The 23,991-nt window shown below is 39.2% G+C and overlaps 2 protein-coding genes across 4 annotated transcripts; both read left to right on the top strand.

Moving 5' to 3' along the window:
* The first annotated feature begins 803 nt into the window (after window positions 1-803).
* On the top strand, window positions 804-8,890 carry ap3s2 (adaptor related protein complex 3 subunit sigma 2). The gene is made up of 6 exons (XM_067495082.1): window positions 804-1,013; window positions 1,438-1,529; window positions 2,343-2,454; window positions 4,037-4,108; window positions 6,484-6,591; window positions 7,841-8,890. Exons 1-6 carry the CDS (start codon window positions 945-947, stop codon window positions 7,964-7,966), a joined length of 579 nt encoding a protein of 192 aa, XP_067351183.1. The 5' UTR covers window positions 804-944; the 3' UTR covers window positions 7,967-8,890.
* Window positions 8,891-9,027: 137 nt separating this feature from the next.
* On the top strand, window positions 9,028-21,685 carry LOC137111271 (aminopeptidase N-like). 3 transcript variants are annotated; one of them, XR_010912327.1, is made up of 21 exons: window positions 9,028-9,333; window positions 14,233-14,932; window positions 15,055-15,197; window positions 15,443-15,582; window positions 15,786-15,912; window positions 16,234-16,388; window positions 16,755-16,868; window positions 17,017-17,160; window positions 17,419-17,484; window positions 17,679-17,744; window positions 17,837-18,012; window positions 18,448-18,524; window positions 18,799-18,932; window positions 19,111-19,166; window positions 19,242-19,389; window positions 19,471-19,562; window positions 19,652-19,762; window positions 19,851-20,018; window positions 20,589-20,729; window positions 20,934-21,117; window positions 21,244-21,303. XR_010912327.1 is itself a non-coding variant. In XM_067495080.1 (21 exons), the coding sequence occupies exons 2-21, from the start codon at window positions 14,331-14,333 to the stop codon at window positions 21,394-21,396; spliced, it is 2,895 nt and encodes a 964-aa protein (XP_067351181.1). In that variant the 5' UTR covers window positions 9,028-9,333; window positions 14,233-14,330; the 3' UTR covers window positions 21,397-21,685. The 3 variants fall into 3 exon arrangements, 2 of the variants coding, with proteins under 2 accessions (XP_067351181.1, XP_067351182.1); XM_067495080.1 differs by having other exon boundaries at window positions 21,036-21,117; window positions 21,244-21,685; XM_067495081.1 differs by lacking the exon at window positions 9,028-9,333 and adding an exon at window positions 9,761-9,839 and having other exon boundaries at window positions 21,036-21,117; window positions 21,244-21,685.
* Window positions 21,686-23,991: the final 2,306 nt, after the last annotated feature.

Here is a 23,991-nt window from a genome sequence, read left to right as displayed (position 1 = left end):
TCATAAATTACAGTAACAACAGTTTTTAAATGTAATGCGAAAAAAATATGCACATGTAAGTATTTTACTTTAACCTGTTACATTACAAATGCTAACTCAACACAAACATTTCTGATCGGTTTGGCTAATAGTTTCTTTGTGCTTATTGTATTTTGACTTTTCAGACCTTGTGTTACATAATTTTTCCTTTCATCATTCAAAAAGAATTACAGCTTGTGTGACATCTTTACTCTTTCAAGGCAGCATGAAGCAGCTGACAAAGGTATAAAGGGCACATTAATTAGGCTATGTGGCGCCTCAGTTGCTGGTGCCTTTATTTACAAAGTCTGCAAAATTATGTAATCATGGCAGTCATTACATCTCAAAGCTTTTTGTTACACGTGGGAAACATACAAAAAAGTAACTGATCATTTACCAAAGTCTCCAAACTGCTTCTCTATAGGGGTTACATTGTATTGTATATAAACACTAATAGAATATCAGTATCTTTTGAGAAATAGTGGCCATGCAAAAAACAAAACAAAAACAAAACAACTCCTCATATATTTAGTAATAAGGAAAGTATATAAAGTCAATGTAGTCTACTGTACTACATTTAGTGTTCCAAGATGAGTTAAGCTTGTTGTGTTTCACGCAGACATGTCGTGGATATAGAATAAAATAGATAAATTAATTTAATCCAACATAAGATAGAAGGGAGAAGTGTATGATATTTTTAATTTGGAAATCAAGGCGCAAGATTGAATAGCCTACGGAACTAAGATTTCAGAGATTTGTTAGGGGCCGGAAGCCAAATGCAGAGACGCAACCGGATGTACCCAGTGAGGTCATTCGGAAACTAAGAGGCCATTTATCGTTCGATCTAACGTCAACTAAATAGTTGCAATTTCAAAAATTAATTAAACATATCTCCTATTGTCATTTGATTACTCCAGAGAATAGCAATGATTAAAGCCATATTGATATTCAATAATCATGGAAAACCGCGGCTTATCAGATTCTATCAGTATTTTGTAAGTATGTTGGGGGGGTTGCAGTTCTTAACTTAGCATCTGTGCAGTGTTGTCCAGGTAGTAAGTGAAGATTTTGTCAGCTTGTGCGTAATCATCGGCAAACGTTACCAAAATCCACCAGTACCCGAAGTACAGCTTAATGATAACGTGAAGGGAATCCTAACGTATAATGGTGCAGCTAGAGGAGCTAACCCACAGTTAGGCTACGTGCTTCTCCGTTTCACTTCCCCAACGCTAATGTTAAAACAAACTATCTTTTTCTGCGATGTGATTCAAGTTTGCATCCGTTATCCGTAAGACGGCAGTTCAGAACGTATAATATAAATGTTCAGTTTTATCAAACTCTTTTAGCATTTTCTCATTGTGCTATATCAATTACTTAGTTGTCGACTAACTTTAAATGTTTGATTGTGTGTGCTTGCAGGCGGAGGACATGCAGCAGCAGATAATTCGGGAGACTTTCCATTTGGTATCCAAGAGGGACGACAACGTGTGCAACTTCTTGGAGGGTGGAAGGCAAGTTTTACTCTCTGTTATAATTCAGTCTGGAATTCACATTATGACACATGGAGAACGAAGGACATATGTGCATTGTATCTACAACTGAAACAGTTAAAAAGCACAAGTCCATAAGAGCCCCTTCCTTCTTCTTTTAAAACTACCTGAGGTCTCAACCTGCATCTAATTACCTGGACCAGGTGTGTTAAGTCAATTAGAAGCTGGCAGAAACATTCTTAGGTGATGGTGGAGTCGGGGAAGACAAAGTGAATTGGTAGCTTTCAAGTGTGCTGTGGCTCTCAAGTAGCCAGGGTTGGCTACCCTGATTCTACATCTAATTCTAGATGTAGCTCCCAGTATATATTTGCTTAGTGCTTCATATACGATCCCGACATGGTATTTCTTCTGACCTTTCTTTGGACCTAAAGTCTGAGGTTTAAAGGAAGTGAATGCTTTGAGAGACTAAAAGGCAGAACTGTAATCTGATTGGTTTGACATTGGAGACAATTTTAACAAGGCTACTGTTAACCTCACTACTGGTAATTTTCATGTTTGGGTCTGATGTCACTGCCTTAGTGGGCAACAAAGTTGAACCAACTCACCCCAGTTGCAATAACACAACTTTAACCATTAGATGGAGGCAGGCACACAGATTAAGACCTTCATCTGTGGTCAAGATGGCCTTTGGACCTTCTTTTATTTATCATTTCTCATTAAGTCTTTCACATGGACCCACTGATTATACCTTGCATTTATTTGTATGGCCAGCTAAACATATAGACCCTCATAACACACATTATGAAGTTAGACATGAGTTTTATTTCATTGCAGTCTCATCGGGGGCTCTGATTACAAGCTGATTTACCGACACTATGCAACCCTCTACTTTGTCTTCTGTGTGGATTCATCTGAGAGTGAGCTTGGCATTCTGGATCTGATACAAGTAAGCTGTTACTTTATTGAATTGCTATCATGTAGTCTGCAAGGTGGATCATATACCTCTCTTCCCCATGTAGCTTTATGTTTGGTCCAAACCATCCAAACCATTAATGCTGGCAATCTCGCATTCATTGTTGTTCTTTGACCTCAAGAATACACACATGAGAAAACTGCACAGGACATCTTTTAATGTGAAGTTTAAGGGGTAAATGTAGTTCACGAATTAATATAAATAAAATAAAATGTATAAAATTAGTCAAAGTTTTTTTTACAGTTTTAAACTACAAATAATTTTTTTTTAAATGTCATCTTCATACTCCCCACAAGGTGGCGTAATGCTTACACATTTACACTTTGGCTTTCTGTATACTTGATTCAGATATTACCAATCTGATGGTGGGATCTGAAGTGTTATTGAGTTTCTCATCATTATTGGCTGCTAAACCATGCATATCCCTCTATTGTTTATATAAGTTTAGAAATACAGACCAATTCAATACCACAAATGTTATGTGACCTCATTCTGTCTTAATTTCCTCATCATGTTTGACTGTCATCATCAGTTTATCAGTTTCCAACTTCTTCTGGATTCACGTGTGTTTGGTTTCCCTTTGTTTTCTCCTTGCATGTGTCAGTTACATAGCCCAGTTGTTGTACCCTGATAGTGATTGTCCATAGGACATATGTGAATTTTATTGTGAATGTGGACTCGATCTTTGTCCACACTCTCTATGTGACTGGGGTCTTCCTGGTCCTGCGCCAGTGCTTGTCATCATCCCATCACATACACAGCATTCAAAGTGAACAAATTCTGGCAGGCAATTGAGGTAGTCAGTGGTTTATTCCACAGTGTTGGTATCAACCTAGATTTTCTGCAACTTTGCAGCAAGCAGCTATGGCTGGATGATGTCCAATCATTTGAGAAGTCAGAAAACATGAATCTCACAGTGCTGCCCTTTCTCTCCAGATAGGAGTATGTTCTGTGCATCAGGGAGATAATGGCATCCTTTACCCCGATTTGTGCCTAATATGCCTTCCTGAAATGAGATCTTAGCATTATGATGTCATTGTGCATTTCATTTGTCCTCCGGAGTTTTAAGTTTCGAGCGGGAACTTAATGATGGGGACTTGAAGTCGGATTTCTCCTCAACATCCGATATGGCTGCTCTTTTCGTCAACAGAGTGAAAGCTTTAGTAATATACTGTTATTAGCACTTCTGTTTGATTTGCATCTCATTAAATCATTTTAACCTACAGTTCTGTCCAACTTCTGTTTGTGGACATGTTGCTACAGTGTTTCTATGTACAAAATCCCACACAATGCCCTGTTATAAACTACTTTTGCTAACTATGCTAACTTGGCTACAAGATAGATGGTTATGGTAACCTTGGTGGTCAACTTTGGTGTGATACCAGTTCCAGCTCCAACTTTCAAGGAAAATGAAATGCACAATAATTAACAGTACTGAGGCCCCTTTTTTAACTTATAACATTTGATGGTTCTCTCTTCCCTACATTTAGGTCTTCACTCTTTTATGGAACACCTAACTTTCCAAACCTAACTTTCCACATTCTCTTCACTTTAGGTGTTTGTGGAAACACTGGATAAATGCTTTGAAAACGTCTGTGAACTTGACCTCATCTTCCACATGGACAAGGTGAGTGAGGAAGGACATTTTTAACAGTGGCCTTTTTTAAGTCTAAGTGTTTTTGTGCGCATGGCTGTTATGCGAGCTACAGTTGTTATTAATCAATTTGCCAACTGAGTGAAAATGTATTTGCATACCTTCCAAAACGTATCCTAATGTGGAGAGGTGTGACCCAGATTCATTGAACAGCACTGGCATCAGTGCTAAGTATTTTTAAGAAGGCTTATTTTCCTGTTACTAATCAATCAGAAATAATGAAATAATTTTTGCAGCCTTCCTATTGTAATATCCTAATGACTAATACCTGAAGTGCTGGCCATAGCTTGGCAGAGTATAGTAAAGTGTAGCAGAAGCCTTTTTAACACATGCACTGGAATCCTGAAATTTTCCAAACTTTACCTGGAGGCAGTGTGAGTGAGAACACAAATGTATGAGTGAGACACTCTGGAAATCACCTGGAGTTTATCCTGTGACTCTCATGTACAAAGTTTGGATTATGTTCATGAGCCCGTGCCTTGAGCATGCTGCTCTGTCCCAAATTTAAAGCGCGGAAAATAGGTGTGTTGACAGTTTTTTGTTGTTGTTGTTGTTTTTTTTACATACTGTAGGTTTAAGCTAAATATTAGTTTTTGATCATTAAAATATTATTCAAGCATAAGAGCCAAATGTTCTTTGCTAAAGGTTCCAAAATTAAAGGATTGAATTAAAGGATTTGATAGTAAACTCTTTTACTGGGTTTTGGATAATTGGTCAGATCAAGATTGTGGGTCCACTCAACACTGATTACAGTAAACAGTGAATCACAAATGAAAGTACTTACAGTCCTAGTATTTTGTGTTTCACTGTGTTGCGCTCACGCGACCAAGACATGTTTTAGCGTGGCTTGCTAAAATTTGGCCCTTTTCCAGTGTCAGAACAACCTGCACTGTTCACAGTCTGATAATGTGGCTAAAATATGTGCATGGTAATTTGCTGCCAGTGCAGATTGCTGGTGAAGAGCCCCAGTAAAAGCACTTTTTTTTTCTTCTAAACACACAGTATGTGAGTCCACCTCCCTATGTAGCAATTCTCATGCCTAAAAACACTAAGGTTTCTGTGTTTACTGCGCTAACTCGAAAGCAGCAGATTATTATAAATGGTTTGTTTTTCGAGGTTCAGATGGTAGCACTAATGTGGAGTATAATCATCTGTCTCTATCATACAACTAGCTGCTGTTCAGTAACAGCTGCATTGCTGTAATTGGTCCACTTTTGTGGGCCAAGAATTTCTACAAAAACTGTATCAAGCTTGAATCAAATGCATTAAGTAGATCTTGAAAGAGTAATTCTGCAGCCCTGAAATGACCACTTATTTATGTTTTTACCTCAGACATCACAATTAGCCATGTTTGAGCTCTGCATTTTTTTTAAGCATCTGTTATAAGAAAACCCCAATGTTTAAGGTTTCCTCTTATAAAAACGATGAATTAAGAAAGTGCTCTCTCTATCTAGACTTACCTTGTTAAAATGAACCCTCCAGTGTTCAGGCCACAACAAGACTTCTTTTTCTCTCTCTGGGACTGAGCTATAAGTGTTGCCAGACACTAATCAGACACATCTTTGGCCGTCTAGATTAATTTTCCCCAGGCAGAAAATGTATGTAATGTGGTGCATTGGGGCTTTTTTCCCAAAAAAAAACTTGGAAATGATTGGACTAAAGAGAGAACTTTGCTTACTTTACCTAACTGTATATTGCTACACTGGCCTGCATATACAGATGTAGATGCAGATGTAGGCTGCTTCATTTGTTTTCACGTGTTTTCCTCCTGCCAATTTATGCAGCTATTACATATATAGTTAAAATTTGTTTGTTTTTTTGTTTTTTTTTCCTTTCGAGTTTTATCATCTATAGCCTCAAAGTAGGTCTGGTATGGAAAGCTGTCTTGTTTCCCAACAAAATATTTTTTTACCCACAGGGTTTCACAAACAGAGTGAAACAAATATAAGTAAAATTGAAACTGCCTTCTAATTAGCTGTAAGTGAGTGCTTCTTTCCAGAGAGAGCTGAAATCCCCAGCTTTAGGTTTTGAATGTCTTTCATCCTTTAATTTGGTATAAAGAGACATGGACTAGCTGGAGTTGCTAAACAAGACATGATTGTATAGCATTGAACTCCACAGCACTTCAAACAGTTACATCTGGCTGCTATTAGGGGCAGGCAGATGTAGTGTGTGTTGTCAAAACCCGTTTTTACTTTGGAATTTTATATATTGAATTCACCATTTGAATTTCCTGTTGAAGCTGCAGTTTCTTCACAGCAAGGATACAGAGAGATGTGTTTTTATGAATTTAACTTAACTTACATGTAAAGGCTGTCACACTGATTTAACCGTTTTTCTGTCTGCAGGTCCATTATATCTTGCAGGAGGTGGTGATGGGAGGCATGGTACTAGAGACCAACATGAATGAGATAGTAGCTCAGGTGGAGGTGCAGAACCGCATGGAAAAGTCAGAGGTCAGTGTGTTAGTTACAGTAAAGGACCATAGCAGTGTGTGTTTTTGCAGAGTTACAGTAAAGAACCATAGCAGTGTGTGTTTTTGCATGGTTTAGCCCATAAATGGTCAGTTGTGCAATGTTTGCATTATGGGAACTATTTTCCAAAGGAATGTGTTTATTTTTCTTCTTTGGCAGCCACACTCCTTACTAAACATTTTGACGCCCACTTGACACTTTAACCTGATTAAATGTAACCATCATTGTTTCTTCAGACTACTGAATCTTTGCCCACATTTGTTTAGCAATTCAGTGTGAATTCGTGTGTGACATCATATTTTGCACACATCAGCGAGACTTTATTTGGGCTATATGTGTGTGTGTGTCTGACACAACCCTCCCCAATTTCTACCGATATAGTTGGTACCAGGGATCGAACCATGGACCAACTGAGAGAGAGAGAGAGAGAGATCTCAGCTGTTTGTGTGTGTGTACTGTCTAAAACAGCTTGTTCAGCAATCCACATTAGGGCAGGAAATGTTGTTCGTTTTTTTAACCATTTAAGCGCTTGTGGCTTGATGGCTCCTGCAGTTTGATATTAAATTTGAGAATAGGCTGTCGCAGTCATCATGTTAATGAGCTACAGGGTGTTGTTGGAAAATGAAACATAAGTTTTGTGAATAGGAAATGTGGATTTTGTTACTCCTTGCATCAAAGTAATAGTTTTGACATGTTAACCTCATATGTACATTAAATATAATTATCTTAGCAAAAAGACTTACAATTGGAGTAAAAGCCTAATATATGGTAAACTAAAGCCCACTAGTTAGTTGTTTGCTGGACTATTTCTTGGCCAGGCCACAGTAATTTTATGGATCGTGTCATGGATTTAGCTTCATGATTCAGTGACAGGTGGATGGCAATAATTTTCTGATATAACTGTCAGATGCCAAAATATCAGGCTGTGCTTTGCAGCTTTCAGTTTAGGAGACCAATCGAATTTATAAACCTCCAATTTTCCTTGTAATCACTTACATCTACGTGATAGGTCCCAAATAAGTTGTAAATAGTTTTTCTTGCTCTAGTGGAAAGTGGAATCATAGAAAAAACATGAAGTCCTATAATACATGTGCATGCTTTTGAATAAAAATCCATTTTTTTCTAACAATGTTACCGTTTGCAGACAAATGTTTAGTCATCAGTTTAATGTAATGGGTGCTAAGAATTCACAGTGGCTTTGAAGGTGTTGTTCTTGTTTTATTTTGGGCAGGGAGGTCTATCAGCGGCCCCCGCTCGTGCCGTCTCTGCAGTGAAGAACATGAACCTGCCCGAGATTCCCCGAAACATCAACATCGGAGACATCAATATCAAAGTGCCAAGCCTCTCCCCGTTCTGAACAGAATCCCAGCTGAGCTCTGCAGGGCTCGTGTGCTACTGATGTCTCCATTTCCCCCTAATTTTCTCCCACCCAGCCGTTTTATAACCCCGACAAAACTGTTTTATATATGTACTATAGAACCACAGCAGCTTACTGTCCCTCTCATTCCAATCTTTTCGTGTGTCCAGGAAATAAGCTGCAGATTATCTTTTAGTTTGACCTTATTCAAGTTTCTCATGGCTTCAGTAGAAGAATTTGCCTGTAAAGTATATGTATATTGATATCAATGTATTTTCTGTTTTCTTTCCATGTTTTTGTTTCTCAAGCTGATATCTTACTTTGTACCAGAAAAATGAATGCGTTGGCCCAGTAGTCTGGTTGCATTTTGAAAAAGTTCCCTCCTGTTATTAAGTGAGCTTTTGGACTGAAGATGATTCACTGTAAGATGATACGTGGGTTTCTGTGTCGGGCCATAATTACTCAGACATCTTTTTCTCTCCTGCTCGTAAAGACATGAGTTAAACTCATCTGCTTGTCTCTTGTGACTGTTAATCTTTTCTTTCTCTGTAATATATAATGTCTCTGACATCCTTGTGATTTATGAATATTATTGTTCTCCTGGGTGCAGATTGTGCCCAGTACGGCAAATATAAATATGAGCTTTTGTCGCCGGTTTAATGTGATGGAATATGTTGACATGACATTTTTTTAGAGAGGTGAAAGACTAATTTTGACTTTTCTGTATCTTTTAAGTGTTTTTAGAAAGTGTATTTTGTCTCATTGTCTGTATTTAGTAGTCAAGAACGATCAGCCTGTTATTTAAGCCTCTAACTTTACTGGTAGAATTTTACCATGACATCCTGTCAAGCCTCTCGAGAAAGGATATATGTCTCTGTGTTAAAGACCACCAAGCTCACTAAGAAATAAAATAAAATAGCCATTGCTAGGGCTGTGTGTTGTTTTGTAACAGCTAATTCCCAAACCTGTAATTTTGTACATGCCAGCAACTAAGCTGAGTCACTGTGGCTTTGGTCAATTGTCAACATGTAAGACTTGCATCGTATGGTAAGAGCTAGTTCTTTCTGCACCCCTTTTTTTTGTATTTAACCAGCATGAGTTTGCAGTTTTGTTGATTCAACCACATCCTTTTAGCTCATGACCGATTAATTTATGGATTTATTTTTAAAGGGGAACTGAGGAAGTTGTTCCCCACCTACATCACAGAAAAAAAAGGAAAAACTGGTAGCTCTCACCAGCTCTCACCACCCCCCTCACAGATGCAGTCCCAGAGTGTTTTTCATCAGCCAGAATCTCTCCAGCTCAACTTGTGTGTCTGATGCATACTTAAACTAGTGCTTGCAGTGGGCGCAGCTACACAGCATTTGGTATGTACTGTTTTTTTCCATGTTTGACATGTTAATGTATTCAAAATGCTGCATGCCAAGTCACTTTTGTTGCAAGTTGTTTTATACTTCATGGCAAAGATTTCCTGTTTGCCCGTGTGCACACATCTGGTGGAAAACGATGGTGCTTCTTTTACGCTAAAGAAAATTTGTCACAACTGTTTTGGAGGTGGTGCATAACTGCAGCTTTTACTGAATATATCCACTATGAAATGCTGTTTGTTATGCTATTTATTGCTAATCTAAGATAACACAAAACAAGCCATTTTCTTTCTCCAAACAGTCTATACTTTTATTTTAACTGGTTTTATATGTTTTTTACTCAAACTGGGAAGCAATTTATTATGTACAGTCACAGTTGGACTTCTTGGCTCTGCTGTGGATTTATATGCTGCCTGTCAACATCCAGGGTGGGCTATACTATAGCCCCTATAGCTGGCTGAAGCTTATCTGAACAATGTGGAGCTGGGACCATCAGTGATGATGAGGTAATAGTGTAGGTCACAAGTTCATGTGCAGGTAGAACTATAATCTGAACGTGCATGTTTATACAGTGTATTTAATGTTTTGGTGTTTGAAAGTTTGCGAAACTTTTTGAATCTTCTAATTTTCTGCATGAATTGTTTTTACACAATTCTTAAAACTATCAAAAATATACCAAAGTTAAACAAATCAGGCAAAAAGTCTTCACTATGAAGGTCTAATCTTCATGACCCAGGTAGAAGATTTCGGAAGACCTTAGAAGAAATGTTGATGCTCTCCAGATTAGAAAAGCTTAGAGTTTGGACCCCACCATTAGACTCTCAGACAGCTTGTGTACAAACCTCCCCAGTATTGTTTAACAAAGAAAGATCCCACCAAGAGCAAGGTGTGGAATAGTCTGCGAGGTCCCAAGTAACATCTTGTCAAACCAAAGGCCTCTCTTGCCTTAGCCAATGACAAGATTTATGAGTCCACCCTATGGATAACGTTATGTCAGAGCTGCAAGAGGAAGCCACTACGTCCAAAAATCACATTGCTGGTAGTCTAGAGTTTGGTCAATGACGTGGATAAGCCAGAAGGCTGTTCTGTGGATGGATGAGACCAAAGTGGAACATTCTGTCTTTAATGAGAAGTGTTATCTGTGGTGAAGACCATTAAAACCCTACCTCATTTGTGAAACATGCTTTTATCGATTTAATGGACCCGGTCGGCTTGCTGTCCCTGATGGAGCTATGAATTCTGAGTTGTATGAACTAATTCTAAAGAAAAATGTCATCCACCAGTGTAGTGAAGCTCAACCCGAAACATACAAGTGTTGAGGTTAAAGCAGAAGAAATGTATTGTTTTGGAAGGTCCAAGTCAAAGACCTTCATCCCACCTCCCTGGGTTGTTTGTGTCGAATGGGCTAAAAAATTCCTCCATCCAAATGTGCAGCGCTGATAAACTGCAAATGGAAATATGTATTTACATTTAGTGCTGTATCAGTGTCACACAAGTAACTAAATGGATTAGTTCACATTTGCCACACACCACGACTCTGGCACAAAAAATAAGAGTGACGTTTTTGTTTATCTGCTTAATGGATGTTGCTTTATCTAGTTTTATTACTTGTGTGAAATGTTTATGTTTTAGGACATATTCGCATGGACTTGGAGAAAAGTCCAACTCAAATGCCAGCGCGGGTATTTCACCTTCTTATTGAGAGAATTTACTTTACTGATCGCAAACAGTAGCTGTGTTCAGAATAGACCAGAGTGAGATGATGCAAGCAAAAGGTTTCATTTCAGCCAAAATCAGATTTACAGTAAAAACAACAGCTGTTCATTTTCAGTCCAGTCCTCTGCACAAAACAGATTATTTCAAGTAACCTCTGCAAATAAATGCACAAGTTGCACAAACCGCCCACTGGGCTTGTGCACGCGCAATATTGTGCAGATCATGTGAGGATTTCCTGTCGCATAACAAACATGAGTTCCCGCATAGTTTTCAACCAGTAAAATGGAGTAAAACACGTTGGTCTTTTGTTGCCATTATTGATTGTTTTAAACTAAACATTTCCCACTCACAAGATTATCGTGTTGTGTTCTGGCATGAAGAAAGTGCTTGTTTAGATTATGGTTCTTATCTGCTTGGCCTAAATGCATATTTGGGAGACATAGTTTGTCTTAACTGTCTACGGGGAATTTTTCACTACTCTTGTTACCCCCTGTGTTTCATGCAAAGATGATGCTAAACTCATCATGCTACATGCCATCCTAATTATCTAACCTCAGCACAGAATCCTTTTGCTTGTTTAATTAAGATGTACAGTCATTAAAACCACCAGGGGTCTGCATAGATGAGGCACAGGCTGCAATAGACTTTCTGTTCTGACCCCTGTTGATTATGGGCAGCGTTAAACGTTCCCCAGTCCTCCCTGACATTAAAGCCACCAGATGGTATTATTGTTGTGGTTCGTCGGTGTATACAGTACAGCTTATATTCTCTAACATCAGAACATATACTCTGCAGTCAGTCAGTCCAACTTTAGTCACGATAAAGATATTTTTGGTTGAATATTGGCTATTTCTATTATTTATTGTTTAAGATGAAGTAGCACAAATCAGAGAGCAGGTTTCATATTGTACAGAGAAACTACAGTGTTTTTGTATTTGTAGTCCTGGTCTGAGTGTCTAACGTGTTCCATGTGCATCATCCAGATGTTATTCACGTGTAGGGTGTGGAGTTCATAGAGCAGGGACTTCAGATGGGGGGTTTTGTGTATGTGTGTGAGCCTGAACTGTTTTCTGCAGATAAATGAACCAATAAAATGGGAGGCAATGCTCATAAAATGTGTTATATTATTGCATCACCATCTTTTTAGCTATTACAAAACTTGGCAGATGATGTTTCATTTTGCTGTGTAATCTGCCTGCTCTGACACCTGTTGATCAGAATAATCTAGTAGAGAATTATTCCAAAGCAAATAAGGTCCACAGCAGATAAATGAAGAACTGAACATAAGAAGTCAAAGTCAAAACCAATAAGCCACATGAGGGTTAATACTGACAGATTATGACACCAACAGGCCTATTTGCAACAACATGTACATGTCAAAAGGGCCTTTGGCTTTATTACCAGCAATCACTTACTAGCATTTATGACTGCAGACATAGATTATTGCAGAGTAAGTCATTATTAAAAGCTCACGTGTCAGACCTGCAACTCCCACAACTAATGCAATCATTAATAGGAATTTCTCCGGAGCTTACAATATTCAATAGTTGTTATTATGTGAAACAAAGTATGCAAGTCAAAGCTTATGGTTTTCCACAACACAATCATAATAATGGGATTCATCTTCCAATAAACCCCTCGGTAAATATGGTGCTGATTTATGTTTTGTGCACTGAGAGTGTTCTTATAAACTCTTATATCACAGAATCTGGTTGAAACAAAAACTTATTTATAAATTATCAACCAAGACAAACAAGGCCGTTGTAACGGTTGACAAATTAGTACATTGTGCTGACATTGCTGTGATTGCTGACTGTTCTCCGTTTTTTCCTCACATAGGCCTCCACCTACATAAATTGGCTGATGTCAGTTGTATGAGAAACATCTGTTCATGATGTCTGATAGGAAGGAAAAAGAATGTGCAGTCAGGATTTTGTAGGACAGATGGTAAAAGTTGCAGGATACATCTTCTGTTCTGAGTCATCCTCTGTCAAATGCCACAGTACGTACTGCACCTCAGTGCAGTGAGTGAGCGTGTAATGTGATTCTGATGAACGGGCAAACTCACACCAGCTGTTTCAGCTAAGTTGAGGAGATTTATATTTTTCTATTTGAGAAATGAAATCTATAGATTCCATAACCTATCCAGAATATACCTGGAAAACCAAAAGCAGGTACTACAGATGATAATTTACTGGATTTATTAAGATTGTTTTAGTGCCTTTTGATCGTCACCTTTCCTGCAGCATAATCTGCATTTATGATATACCGTACATGATTAAGGACTAGGAAAAAGTGTCAGACTACTGGGATAGTCAAGGGCATGATATCAGTTACTTACCGATAATCAATTTATCAGAATGCGTTTCATAATGTCACTCATTGATCTTTGTTCTTTTCATATTGTGGCTGCAGATAAATAAACAACTTCCGTCCACCTTGGTTCTTGTTTTATTGAAACAGTTCAGCATATTGTAGCCTGTGTCAGACAGACAATAGAAATGAGGAGACATCAGTAATATTAACCTCAAGCATAAAAAGCAATAAGCAATAACGTAGATGGTGACTTGAGCTTTTAACTTCATAATGTAGATCCATCTTGGATCCCTCAGTATCTGCCCTGCTCTCAGTTTTAATAAGCAGAATCTGCCTGGTCCAAAAATGTTTGGGGGGGGGGGGCACATTCTCAATCGTGAACAAGAAAGCTTCACATGACACAACAGTCGAGACAAGGGGAAACATCTATTCTGGGTCTGACACTCATAAAATATTTACACACAGTTTTCGAAACGGGTTTATGAAAAGAGGCATAATGTGTTAATGAGTGAACTCCAGATGTTCTGGGTGCTGGATTTTGCTCCCTCCAGACGGCGCCCAGCTAGCTCGTTTCTTCTCTTTCCAGTGTTTGTGCTAAGCAAAGCTAATTGATTGATTTACCACACAGACACAACAGCGAGATCATTCTCTTTTCAATCTAAGCAGGAAAAGCAAAAAGTATGAACCCAAATGTCAAACTGCTGTATTTCTTTGACGCAGGGCTGCACTTATTGACTTCTACTACTATACTTGGCACAAGTACTAATAATAAAACCACGGTGCCGGTGCGGCACCAATGCATGACATTTACTCATCTGCCCACTTCTTTTAGGTTTTATCAAAATGTCTCTGTTGCTATCTTAATAGCTCAGCCTTTAAGTGAGAGGAGAAGATACTGGCTTTTCTGGACCAACGCATGCTGAGACCCCTCAGACTCCACTCTGCTCTGACCTCCTGAATGAGACATGGGCAAAGTCTACTATGTCAGTAAAAACGTGGGCCTCGGGATGCTTGTACTGGCTGCCATCGCTTTGGCCACAATCATAGCTCTTTCCATTGCCTACGACAAGGAAAGGGCAAAGAATCAAGGGAAGCCTGGAGGAGGGACAGATGGCACCAGCACGTCTACACCACCTACGACCGACTTCCTCCCTAAGGAGCCTTGGGACCGGTACAGACTTCCAGACTCCCTTGTTCCCTTCTCTTACAATGTGACTCTTTGGCCCCGGCTGGAGCCTAACACAGATGGCCTGTACATCTTCACGGGTCAGTCCACAGCGGTCTTCAAATGTGTGAAGCAAACAGACCTCATAATCATCCACTCCAGCAAGCTGAACCTCACCACCTTCCAAGGGCACCATGCCAAGCTACATGGCCTGAACGGCGCCACTGCCCCTGCTATACAAAAGTCTTGGCTTGTGGAGAAGACAGAGTATCTGGTTCTTCAGCTGCACAGCAGCCTGGCTGTAGGAGCAACTTATGTCCTCCACACTGAATTTCGGGGGGAGCTGGCAGATGACCTGGAAGGCCTCTACAGGAGTGAATACACTGAGAATGGTGTGAATAAGTAAGCAGTGACAGAGCAACACAATGATCCACCGTCTGTCCGCTCTTGACGGTGATGTTTTCAGTGTTCCTCTTAAGAAGACTTTTTGCTTGGTTGATATATTGGTTGATGACTTTTTGCAGAGTTGTCGCTACCTCGCAGATGCAAGCAACATTTGCAAGGAAAACCTTCCCTTGCTTTGACGAGCCAGCCATGAAAGCTGTCTTCATTGTCACCCTCATCCACGGCCGAGCCACGGTAGCTCTGTCCAACGGCAGGGAAATGGGTTCGTTTGACATACACAAAAATTCAGACACTGCAAGGTGTTGTTTTATTCCCAAATATAACATTTTTTTATTATTAATTTCTAATTTAAAAAAAAAATTGCAATGCTACTTTTACATGTTAATGTGTAAGACAGGTTTATTGTAAATAATTAATACGCTGGACAACATTTTATAAGAAATCCTGAACTAGATACTGTTAATGCTAACAGAGTCCCAAGGTCTAACTCTTCCTCTCCCCGTGCAGGCAGCACCGACTCTGTCATGGATGGAGTTAATGTCAAAGTGACTACATTTGAGCCCACCAAGAGAATGTCCACATATCTGCTGGCATTTATCGTCAGTGACTTTGATAGCATTCAGTCAAACCAAAACAACAATTTGTTGGTAAGAAATGTTGTATACTTTCATAATTGTTGTTGTCAGTACACAGTTCTTGGATCTTATGACACCAGCAGTACAAACAGCCAATGCAAAGCAGGGCCAGAGGACACAGCGTGCACTTTGCTGCGTATTCATGTGAAAGCGGAATCACATTTTCTCTTTATTCATCCAGTATTGTGAGCTACAAGCTCTTAAATCCTTTGCAGATCCGCATCTGGGCTCGAAAAAAAGCTATTGATGACAAGCAGGGCGACTATGCTCTCAACGTCACCGGGCCGATCCTCCAGTTCTATGAGCACTACTACAACGCCACGTATCCCCTCTCTAAGTCAGGTAGGCCACTCATCTCCTTTATGTCATATTCAGTCTTTGCAATGGGAAACACTAACATTTTGTCATGTGCACACTTTTTTCCTGTGGAAATCCAACAGCTTATTTGTTTCTGAGAAAGAAAAAAAAACTTGTTAATGTCTTATTTGTAAGGAAACATTAAAGAGCGCGATGCTTTCATTGCGCTGGGGCAAGTTTCAATTTCAATTTAGAAGAAGATGGTGTTTGTACTGTTGTGTGTGTGTGTGTGTGTGTGTGTGTGTGTGTGTGTGTGTGTGTTTCTACCAGAATATATTTTCCTTTAACATGGTATGTCCTCTATAGATCAGGTAGCTCTGCCGGACTTCAATGCTGGGGCGATGGAGAACTGGGGTCTGGTTACATACAGGGAGACAGCACTGCTTTATGACCCTGTCTTATCCTCCACTGGGAACAAAGAGAGAGTTACCACCGTCATCTCCCATGAACTAGCACACATGGTAGGCTATACAATTTTTGGACAAATGACTGATGATAATTCAATCTTAGTTTTAGTAATAAAGAGAAAAAGCTAAGTCATTACTGAAGAACTTAACGATGTTGTGAATATTGCTTCATCCCCCCTTTGCAGAACAAAGAATGACAGATCAGTCCCCGGGGGACAAATTTACTGCACTCCCTCTTGCATTTATTTTGAGCTGACCATCTTAATGGGTGGGAAATTCAGTCAGTGATGCATGTTGATTCTGTTTTTATATTTCCTGGAGTTGAACTTAATTTAGCCCGAAGTGTCTGAGGAAAGACACGTTTCCCTGAAAATGTGTTGAAAGGAACTGTAACACTTTATACCTTCATTATTTTTTTAGTGGTTTGGCAACCTGGTGACTCTGCAATGGTGGAATGACCTGTGGTTGAACGAGGGCTTTGCCTCATATGTGGAGTACCTGGGGGCCGACTATGCTGAGCCCACCTGGAACATGGTAAGAGCCAAGCAAAGGCAGTGAGCCTTAAACATATATTAAGTTCTGCTCCAAACCGCCACCTTCCAAGCGATGTGGTTTATCGCCCCCCCCCCCCCCCCCCCCAAAAAAAATCTCTCATTAAGCTCAACTCTTTGCTTGGCTGCAGAAAGACCAGATCATCCTCAATGATGTTAACAAGGTGTTCGCCATTGATGCACTGGCTTCCTCCCACCCACTGTCCCGCCGAGAAGAGGAGGTCAACACTCCCGCTCAGATCAGTGAGATGTTCAACACCATCTCCTACAGCAAGGTCTGCTCCATTGTCATATAGGGTTTGTTACAGCTTTTCCCTTCAAAAAGAAACAAAAGGAAACAATTATCTTTTTATTGGAACGGTTGCGACACAACTCGATCCAGTCCTGGACTTGTCATTTCTGTCGTTGCCACATTCCACCATCAGGGCACCAGCTTGTTTTAATATTAACTTTGGACTGAATACAAAATCCTTAGTTGCTATTAGAAGTTCAAACCCAGCAAATTCTGGTGGTTTCTGGTTTGTTGTTTTCAGGGAGCGGCAGTGCTCAGGATGCTGTCGGAGTTTCTCACGGAGCCTGTGTTTTCAAAAGGACTCAGTGTGAGTATTAGCTCCACTGTTCCCAGCACTTTTGACAGAGTTTGTGGTTATGATGAATAAACCAAAATCATTCGTTTGTCACTCTGACTGTGTGTGTTAGCACATTTCAACATTATGTAACGCTATTTCCCCTTAAGTCTACATTGGCCAAGCAAATAGTTGATTCATCATTCCTCACTGCTTTGTCTATGCAGTCTTACCTGAACACATTTGCCTTTGGAAACACAGTGTATACAGACCTGTGGGACCATCTCCAGCGGGTCAGTTCACTTAAAAAACGTCTGACTGACATTCTCTACACATTGTGCACGATTTCCCCTTTTCATTCCTGCTACCCTCTGTTTGTTGTCAGGCAGTTGAAAGCACACCACATATTAGGATTCCAGAGACTGTCCACAATATTATGAACCGCTGGACTCTTCAGATGGGCTTCCCAGTGGTCACAGTTGACACCCAGACAGGAACTGTCACCCAGAAACACTTCCTGTTGGATCCAGATTCTGTAGTGGAGAGGCCCTCTCAGTTCAAGTAGGAATCCGTTGGACCTTGGGCTGTAAATTTATGTAGATGATAAATAAGGAGACTGACTTATTCTTGCCATTTCTTTAATTTGGACACAAGCTCTGACTCTTGAAATACTAGTTTTGCAAATACTGTAGCTCTCAAGAAATGTTTCTGAGTAATGATATTGTAATAGCTCTGTGCTCGCTGCTCACATGACCATGCTAAGTAAAATCTAGCTGAGGATGATGGCAATGTCATGAGCCTTGCAGGTGTTTGGTCAAAAAGACAAATGCTTGATACGTTAGTTGTTGATGATGGTTGTTTGGCTTTAAAAAAATCTCCAAAGTTGTTTTCAATTTGTGCTGAGAGTGACACGAACTCCATCCAGCAGCTGTTCATACATACAGGTCGACCAGCGTACTGACACTGCTTTGTTGTTCCACTTCCACTTCTGTCCAGTTACACATGGTTTGTCCCAATTAAATGGATGAAGTCAGGTGTGGAGCAGCAGCAGTACTGGCTCCTTCATAAGACAGGTACGGCCAAAGAAACACCTGTCAGGTTGACTCACTCCAGTAATGATGTTCAATGATGATCTATCTATCTATCTATCTATCTATCTATCTATCTATCTATCTATCTATCTATCTATCTATCTATCTATCTATATATATATATATATATATATATATATATATATATATATATATATATATATATATATATATATATATATATATATATATATATATATATATATATATATATATTATTTTTTTTTTTTTTTTTTTTTTTTTTTTTTTAAACTAGACATCAACAGTCTAATGAAGGTGTCAGGACAGGACTGGGTGCTGCTGAACACCAACGTAAGTGGATACTTCAGGGTGAACTATGATCTTCAGAACTGGAATCGTCTCCTCTCCCTGCTCAACACCAACCATCGGGTCAGTCATGTGATTATTGATCTGCTACCATGCAGAGACAGTTCTGTTTGGGGTTTGTGCCCAGTTTTCCATAAATGCAGAAAAGTGGCTTTTTTGCAGAGGTAGCAGCTGTTCTGTTTTCTTCATCGCATGAGCTTGGTTGTCTGCATGCTGTATGTAAATGTGTCCTTCCTTCCAGGGTTTATCTGTGATCAACAGAGCACAGATCATAGATGATGCATTCAACTTAGCAAGGTAAAGAAAACATTATAAAGAATTAAACTCATTGGACAACGTGCGTCTGTAAATTGTTTGTGTCCGTTAATTCAGAGCCAAAATAATCAGTACAACGTTGGCCCTGAGAACCACCAAATATCTGTCCAAAGAGAGAGACTACATGCCCTGGGAGTCGGCTCTGAGAAACCTCGACTACTACGTCCTCATGTTCGATCGCACTGAGGTCTACGGAGCTTTACAGGTTAGGCATTGTGAGACCTGTGAATCTGTAGGACAAGTGGATACATGGAAACATGTTGTGAACGTGTATTTGTTTCTCTAGGCATACCTCAGGAAACAAATACAGCCACTTTTTGAGCACTTCAAGACAATTACTGATAACTGGACCAAAGTTCCTACAGGCCATACTGACCAGTAAGAAATCTGACAGCATCACATACATTTTTAGAACAGAAACCCAACACTGCGGTTTCCCCAGTTTTCTCAGTCATCTTCTTTCTCAGGTATAATCAGATCAATGCTATTGGAATGGCCTGCAACATGGGTGTGGAGAGCTGCAGGGAGCTGATCCAAAGCTTGTATAAACAGTGGATGCAAAATCCAGATCACAACCCGTGAGTAACATCAGCCTGTGTGTGGGATTTTGTTGTGATTTTCTAATTGATACAATCTATTTTTTTTCTTGACCTTATTTTCGATTAGGATCCAGTCCAACTTGAAAAGCACCGTTTATTGCAGTGCCGTAGCCTTTGGAGGTGTGGAGGAGTGGGAGTTTGCCTGGGCGATGTTTAAAAAGGCCACTCTGGCCTCTGAAGCTTCCAGGCTCAGGTCAGCTATGGCCTGCACCAAAATACCCTGGCTTTTGAACAGGTACGCACAGGGTGCATCTGTCTGGCATGTCTCCATTCGTGGTGGTTTTTTTTTACACACATTATAATATTTACAGCAAACAACAACAGTGTTCAACAGTTATAATATATGGATTCAGCATCGATCTTTCCTCTAGAGGACTAGTTTAAGACTTCTTCCCACACTTACTGTAGCTGAATGTTGTAGTGTTTAACGTTAGATGAATGAGTATCAAATAATGATTCTACTGGTTTGACCAAGGTTACTGCCTGAATTTAACTTATTTGGTAACATAGTTTTTGACCCCAACCCTTTTATAAAGATGCTGCTGATCTGTAGATTCCGCACATACATGTCTAAGCTGTGTTTTTGTGGGAACTCCGTACTTTATCAGAACAATCTTTACCTTTAGTATTGCATTCATCTGAACACACCTGGAAAGATCAGTCTAGCACCCTAATACAGACGTGTCACCCTCAGAAACATCTTCAAAATATTTAAAATACTGAATGATCTTTGGCTACTTTTCTTCTGAAGAAAATTTTTTAAAATTGTGTTGTGGAAATGGCCTCTGTATTTCGGTTAAACCAGGTATCTGGACTACACCCTGGACCCAACTAAGATACGCAAGCAAGATGCCACCTCAACCATTCAGAATATCGCACGAAATGTTGTGGGAATGCCGCTGGCCTGGAACTTCGTCAGAGCACGATGGAGTTACATTTTCCAGCAGTAAGAGCTCAATACTCAATCCAGTGTTTGTTAGAAAAGCAGTGAGCACAAGTACTGAAGAATATTTCACACGGAGTTAAAAATGCTTTAAAAAGATTAAAAGATGCTGTTTTTCCTTTTCCTGTGTATAAAAGCATTTCTTCAGCCTGAGTTTATTTGCAAAGATTTTCCAGTTTACACTAACATTTCCCTTTTTTTCCCCAGAAAGAAGGTCAAACAGTGTAATACGAACACTTTCTTTTTGCTCATTGCTACCGTTAAATGACAACGTCTTCAAAGGAAACTGCGTGGCTCTTTGTGTTTTAGGTATGGACAGGGATCGTTTTCCTTCTCTTCTCTTGTTAGCAGCATCACAAGGAGGTTTTCCACAGAGTTTGAGTTACAGGAGGTTGGCAAAGCACACAAACACGCTGCACTACATACTACATTTACCTGAGGGTGTTTAGAGGAAAAGAAAGTCAGCACACGTAGAAATTCAGTTGTTTTTTTTGTTTTTTTTTGTCTTTCATTCCAGTTGAAGAAATTTAAAGAAGACAATCTTGATGTAGGTTTTGGCTCAGCCACATTAGCCCTGGAGCAGGCCATCGAGAAGACCACAGCCAACATCAAATGGCTGACGGAGAACAAAGCCGATGTGCTGAAGTGGTTTAATGAGGAGGCCACATGAGAACACAGAGGAAGTCAAAATGACATATTTTTTCTGCCATCAGAGAAGAGTGACGAATGACACGACAAAAATGTCCAACACCTTTGTTGGTGAAAGTCGTGCGGACAGTGACATTACACAAAACCCCACCGAGCACCAGCTTCAGTGCAAAGGAACAGACCCAAAACAGATTAATGAACCACATTTAGCTGTGTAGATCATTGATGTGGCAATGTCGCCTATAATCTGGGAATGTGATATAGAAAACCACTGTAACAAAAATAAATAAATAAACATAAAGTTTTTCTTATGCTTTGTTTTTGTGTTTTTTTGTTTCTTTATACTTTAGTTCATAACTTGCTGTTTACTATGATGTAGGCAATGCATCCCATAAACCCATAAACATAAGTAACTTGGTATTTAAGACTATGTCATATAATGTTTTCCTTTTAAGCCACAACACTTGTGGCTGGTTTTTGGATGTCCTGAATAGAAACATTTGAATAAACTAATAATTTTACCATAATCGATTCAATCCAACCAAGTGTCACTGTGATTGTAAAATGATTATCTTTTTGCGTTTGCTGCTCCTGCAGGTGGCTTAGCTGCCAACACAAAACTCTATTTAATGTCTGTTTACAGGCACCAACACCTTATTATACACTTAATTACACCCCAAACTGAAACATTCTAACAATAGTATTAATCAACAAGTTATTGAACGGCGTAGATCTAAAACAAGATATGAACATTTAACATGCTGAACTAATACAAATCTATACAGAGGAAGAATCAGCTCTTTTCTACTGCTGTGTCCACTAATGTGTGTAGACATTTATATTGGACTAATGTCTTACGCAAGCAGACAAAACAGCAGAGAAAACAATAAATGTAGTAATAAATACTGTAGTTATATGGTATGTAGATCAGTTTTGGACTCCAGTTTTTCCTCTAGTCTTATTCAAAAGCTTATTTTTTTTATATTGTTCCTATTTATTGTTGCGTACTTCTCCACAATAACTGTCCTGTGCTCTGAGATACACAAGCATAAAAACCTTAAGCTTCGCTTTATGTTGTAGATATGGGCGTCATTAAGCCAACAATAAAACTGAAATCGAACCTGAAAGGAACTGGTTTGTAACTGGCTCTAAAATTGTTCTTTCTCGGGCAGTTTACAAAAGTGGGTCAGCTTCTTTCTGTACCACCATCTTTTATTTTTAATCATGAATTATTTGAGCCTTCTCGCTCACACATTGAACAGTGGAGCAGTGTTCATGAAATAAAACATTCATTTTTAACTTTATCTACTTATCTTGGCCTTTTTCATAAGACACATCACTATTGTTGATAAAGATCTTACATTAAGATTTCTTGAGAAATATTCCAAAGCATGACCTTAAGTTAATCCTCAACACCATGTCCAAATGATAACTGTTTTATTTGGCCAGACTCATGTTGAATCTACTAGGAAAGCTGCAGATGTATTTCCCAGCATCATATTATAAGTGACTGCACCCTCCTATGCTTGTTAATAACTTTAGTCGATATTTAAACTTTTTGGGTTTGAAATCGTTGTCTCATTACATATCAAACCAATTTGTACCTTTCCTCTGTTTTAACTGACTGGAGCTCTACTTACAGATCTGGGCCCAGATGTCTTGGTGGAATAGTACAACGTGGCTGACATTAAGATTCTATGACTATGAAGTGAAAACACACCAAAAAGGTAATAAAACGAAACCAGGCATATAGAAGGTAAAAAAAAAAAAAAAACATAGTTTACTGTCAGATAAATGGATAAGAGCAAGAGGTTAGTTTGAATGATGAGTGAGTTTAAAGGCTTATTAGAAATCAGAGTACCGAGCAGAGTTTTGTATCACCAAGAGCAAAAATCCCTTTCTTTACAGTAAATGAGCTTGAAACTAGATTTATCATGCTAGCACATGTTTTAATGATCAGTCGCAGACAACCATGCATTTTTCTGTCATTAGTGGCCCTGAATGCATCCTGTCTGGTTGCTGTCTACAGGACTGAAGCTGCTGAAGCTGCTACTTCCACTACTTCTACATTTTGTAGATGGGATATATTTTCCAAGTTATTTCAGCTAGAATGAATCTTATTGCGTCACTAAGGGGAGTCAAGAATGAATGATGATACAGTGTTGTTTCATGTCAATGGGCAACAACTGATTAATACTCTGACCTATGAAGCTGCGCAAGTAAACTTTTTATGAAAGTATGAAATGTGAGTATTGAGTATTGGGACAGCACTTTTGCTGAGATAAGTGCTGCTTGAAATATATTTGAATTTTCAGTTTCACCATCTACTAAATCCATATTAAGCCAATTTCATTACAGCATTCTGGCTTCCTCACTATTAAATAGTTTCTTAGTTAATTAGGTTGATTGGTTCCCATGTTTTTGGTTTTAAATGAACCTGTCCCTTACGCTCCCTCTTGGCCAGGTAGTTATTGTAAATGAGAATTGGTTCTCAACTAACTCACCTGGTTAAACAAATAAAATCAATAAAATAAACAGCCTTTTCTGCATTCACTTGATATTTGAGAATTATATACACACATTCATAGACACACACACACAACACACACAGTCACTC

The sequence above is a fragment of the Channa argus genome, chromosome 2 (genome assembly GCF_033026475.1).
Source record: "Channa argus isolate prfri chromosome 2, Channa argus male v1.0, whole genome shotgun sequence".
In the NCBI taxonomy this organism is placed as follows: Eukaryota; Metazoa; Chordata; class Actinopteri; order Anabantiformes; family Channidae; genus Channa; species Channa argus.
Note: the sequence above shows the minus strand (reverse complement) of the source record. Positions and strands in the feature narration are given on the sequence as shown.